General features: G+C 35.9%; 1 protein-coding gene across 1 annotated transcript; it reads left to right on the plus strand.

Moving 5' to 3' along the window:
* The first annotated feature begins 928 nt into the window (after positions 1-928).
* Positions 929-3,363, plus strand: LOC121991493 (NAC domain-containing protein 71-like). Its single transcript, XM_042545487.1, has 5 exons — positions 929-990; positions 1,971-2,161; positions 2,235-2,512; positions 2,574-2,964; positions 3,052-3,363. The coding sequence occupies exons 1-5, from the start codon at positions 929-931 to the stop codon at positions 3,153-3,155; spliced, it is 1,026 nt and encodes a 341-aa protein (XP_042401421.1). The 3' UTR covers positions 3,156-3,363.
* The last annotated feature ends 1,033 nt before the right edge of the window (positions 3,364-4,396 follow it).

The following is a 4,396-nucleotide window of genomic DNA, read 5'->3' on the forward strand; positions in this document are numbered from 1 at the left end:
CCAAAATGCATAATTTAGGGTAAAAAAGTTACTTTATTAAATTTGGATATCTATTTTTCAAAATATCATATATCAGCTTCCCTATTTCTTCTCTCTCCTCTATAATGTTTAGGGAATGGAATCCATTCCCTAAATTTAGAGAAGTACTGTTCATAAATGTATAATTTAGAGAATGGATAGGGTAACTGATGTAAAGATTTTTTAGCTACCCTATCTAAAATTTAAGGTAAAATATTTAAATAAGGTATCTGATGCAGATGCTCTTAACCCCAATGACATCTGTATTACAGATGTTCTTAGCTTTGTAATCTATATTATAAAAATTTATTAATTTTTATAATTATGATTACATTTCATTATATTGTAATTTTAAAATTATATTAAATAAAATAATTAATTTTATAATATAATCTTGATTATATTACTGATTACTCTAATTCCGATTGATTGATTATGAGAAAAGAAGATGGGCCCCGTTAGGGTGCAACGGAAAAATATTTTGGTAATTACAGGTATTTATGGATCGATTTTTACCTGCGGGGTATTTGAATTAATTTTTTTTAAGTCGGAAGGCCATACTAGAACTCTGACTACAAAGAATGGAACCGTTCGCACTAATGAATTTACCCAAGTGAAAAACAACCGAAATGCGTTGGGCGTTCCATCACTTCTTCCTCGTTATCTTATCCTCAAAAGTAGCGACTACCACTTTCGGCAACTTAATTTGTCTCTTTCGCCATTAATTTTTGCCTTCTTAGCTTCTTCTCCTTCTTTGCTCCCTGTAACTCAAAGTAAACGATCGGAGCACTGTTGAAAAAGAAAAATGCAGCGTCCGCTCCCCACAGTCGTTCGCTTTATGCCCTTTCCTACTCCTTCCTCGTCTCCGATTAAAGTTGATGACGAAGCAGCCATCTGAGTCCAAAAAAGCATGCTCCAACTGCTGCTGCCGACGTACGCGATCCGATCATATGAATCACTACCAGAAGAACAGTACTGCGCGAATCATTGTGTTTTTGTTCCCTCAGTCATTCATTTTCTTAACGATGACTGTATACATGATCAACAAGACTTGATCACTTTTCGCTGGCAGAGAATAAGTTCTGGTGAATTAAAAATATGTGCAATGATAAGCATTGGTGAGAATGTTTTAGCTTTTATAAGAATTTTGTCAGTGATCTTTTAGTACATTCCCATGGAGCCATTAGCCTGCAAATTTTCTTTCCTCCAGGCATCCTCCATTCAGATCTCCATCAACGATCGCATACTTTAGTTAATAAAATACAAGCCTTTGGAAAAGGGAGGAAGAAACTCGATGTGAACGCTCATGAATGTTTGTCTACAAAGTCATCCAAAGTTAATGCGTCCATCCTTGTCACTTTATGAATAAGCCGAAGAGGATTAAACAAAGGGGACTTTCGGACATGCTCAGTTGCTGACAGCAACAGAATTTTATCATGAACGGTGACAATATAAAGCTATTGAAGTATAAACTCGACTCGCAATTTTGTGTGTGAATAGTCAAACGGAAAAGAGACCACAAATTCTTTAAATGTTTGGAATAACTTCATGCATACAAAGACAATCTCAACCTTTGCTTGCTTCATTGCTTCTCCTTCCTTCCTCTATAAATAGACATCTCGTCTCTGCTCTTCCACTCTACTCTCTGATAAGTTCCACCTATCTGATAAGTCCTCTCCGTTTTGGCATCCCATTGAACTTGTAGCTTGAAATAGAAAACCGTCTGTTGCAGATTTCTAAGAACAATTATCAGAGGTTTATGAGAAGATCAATGATTTTGACCTATAAGAGTTCTACACTTTGGAAGCTGTGTTCAGAGAAAAGGTTTTATTTTTGGATATTCAACACTTTAAATAGGTACACTTCGTCAAGGGCGATCCGGCTTCCATGTTTTTGAGGGAAGCAAATCTTCGTTTTCTGATCAATTTTATCATATAATCGAATTTTTAAAGAGTGCTTTGTTTTATCATCTTCATAACTGCACAAAATGAGTTCTATGTTGCTGCCACCGGTTTTCGATTCCATCCAACCGACGAAGAGTTGATCGATTACTATCTGAAGAGGAAAGTGAATGGGCTTAAGATCGAGCTTGAAGTTATTCCAGTGATTGATTTATGCAAGTTTGATCCATGGGAGCTACCAGGTAATTTACTGATGACTGCATGCTTTCACTTGGGTTGTTTCAATTTCAGTGTGCTTGATTTCATCATTTTCAGATAAATCGTTTCTCCCTAGAAAAGACATGGAATGGTTCTTCTTTTATCCACGCAACCGCAAATACCCAAATGGTTCCCGCACCAACAGAGCTACAGTTTCTGGGTACTGGAAGGCCACTGGGAAAGACAGAAAGATAAGCTGCGAATCTTGTGTGTTTGGGCTGAGGAAGACTCTTGTTTTCTATCTGGGGCGAGCTCCCGGGGGAGAAAGAACTGACTGGATCATGCACGAGCACCGCCTTTGCGAAGATCTTCCCAATGGAACTACTAATTTTGTGGTAAAACAATGAATAAGATATCGCATGATTCTGCAGTCACTAATTGTTCTCATCTTACTAGGGAGATTTTGCCTTGTGCCGGGTGATGAAGAGAAATGGAAGATGCAACTCTCCTGCCATGTACTCCGACTTCAAACACAAAAGAAACTTGGAAGAGGTTTATGATTGCACGGAAGAGAGCTCATCTCTTGATCCTTTTCAGAGAAGCAGTGGAACAGTTTCTTGTCTCAAATCGCCAAGCTTTTGTGATCAGTTCCAGAGTCCACAAGCAGCAGGCCCATCATTTAATCAGCTCGCAGTTCCATCTCGAATCGATCACATAGATGGAGCTTTATTTCCCGGTGACCATGGCGCCAAATATTTGCCATGTTTCACGAGTTGGGAAGACATCACCTTTCAGAGCCTCAGATTGGATTCAGCAAACTATCTGAGTGCATCGTCCAGTGGAATTGGTATTAAGTCCATATCGTCTTTCTTCATTTAATAGTGTTTATCAGTTGGAAATGGTTTTTCTAGTTACTGATATCCTCTGAAAACAGGTGCTGAAGCCTCCGATGGAACGGTGACCCCGATTTGTAGGCAAGCAAGTGGAGAAGAACCCAACTTATGGTTCTCGGAAGAGAATGTGATGATGGTGATCTGATGGAAAAACTGGAGATGACAAAATATTTGTATGAAGTATATAATAATATTAACACCCATAAGGTTGCAATAGAATCTCCATAGACAACTTGTTGTAATGCCTCTCAGAAGGAATTGTGAGACTATTGAGTAAAGGTGGAATTACACTGAGCATTAACTCTGTCTTGTTGAAGAATGGTCTCTCGATGTAGTTTTTCGTCTATTATTAGTAGCTTTGGGCATCTTCAATTATCAGAGATCTAAATGTTTTTTTTATAATAGTTTTTAATATATCACATCAATATCATATTAAAAATATAAAAACTTACTACTCCTACTATTTTAAAAAAAATCTATCTATAATTTATAATTTTGTTACGAACCATATTATCAACTCACACATCTTTATTTTGAATGATCTCATCCACATTACTAATTTTGTAAAAATTAAGTTTAAAATTTTACTACTGTCGTTAAAATAAAACATCAAACCTAGCATTCATAATAATTCATGTTTGTTTCATTTTACAAACTTTTCAAAGTCTTACGTTATATTGAAGATGCCCTTAGTGCGGCAAGATTATAGGTTTACTGATGTGGATCACTATTACTAGTTAATTGAAAATATTAGCTATGGTACTGTGGTACAATATTCAGGTTGTCACTTAAGTATATGTGGTTCAATCTTCAATTATGACATTTTTATAAAAAGTTTTCCTCAAAATAGGACGTGCAATCAATGGATACTGGGCTTCTGGGCTGCCCACTGTACGCTTCCCAAGTTACTCGGTGGTCGATGAAAAAATTCAATGGAACTAAGTTAGTCATCTCAGAACTAGTCAATAAGGTTAATTGAATTTAGCATTATTTTTAGTTAATTAAAAATATTAAGAATAAATTTGGGTCAAACTAGAATGGAGTTAGGTCAATTGAAAATATCAACCAGTACATATAGTCAGACTTGTAATGATTTGAGTTGATTAAAATTAAATAAAATATATGTGTGAAGTAATATTTAATTTTGTTTATAGATGTGTGAAAATATCTTTGTGTTTATTTATTTATTTTTTTTGAAATCTTTCTACATTGGTGGTATCTCATTGCAACCACCTAGAAGGGTTGAGATGACGAATTATATAGTTCTTGTACCTTTTTGGGTTGGCTGATGCATTCCTTCGAGTTACTATCATTGACGTCTCACGATCATCCATTTATCTGAACACCCTAGAGCATCTATAATATAAATGATAAAGGGTGTTATAA

Source organism: Zingiber officinale, chromosome 6B (genome assembly GCF_018446385.1).
Source record: "Zingiber officinale cultivar Zhangliang chromosome 6B, Zo_v1.1, whole genome shotgun sequence".
Taxonomy (NCBI): domain Eukaryota; kingdom Viridiplantae; phylum Streptophyta; class Magnoliopsida; order Zingiberales; family Zingiberaceae; genus Zingiber; species Zingiber officinale.

Bases quoted from the DNA above. Each gene is read 5' to 3' on its own strand.
- LOC121991493 (XM_042545487.1), top strand. From the start codon at position 929: ATGCTCCAACTGCTGCTGCCGACGTACGCGATCCGATCATATGAATCA. The intron at 991-1,970 runs GTACTGCGCGAA...GAATTTTTAAAG, and splicing joins GAATCACTACCAGAAGAACA to AGTGCTTTGTTTTATCATCT. The intron at 2,513-2,573 runs GTAAAACAATGA...TCATCTTACTAG, and splicing joins ATGGAACTACTAATTTTGTG to GGAGATTTTGCCTTGTGCCG.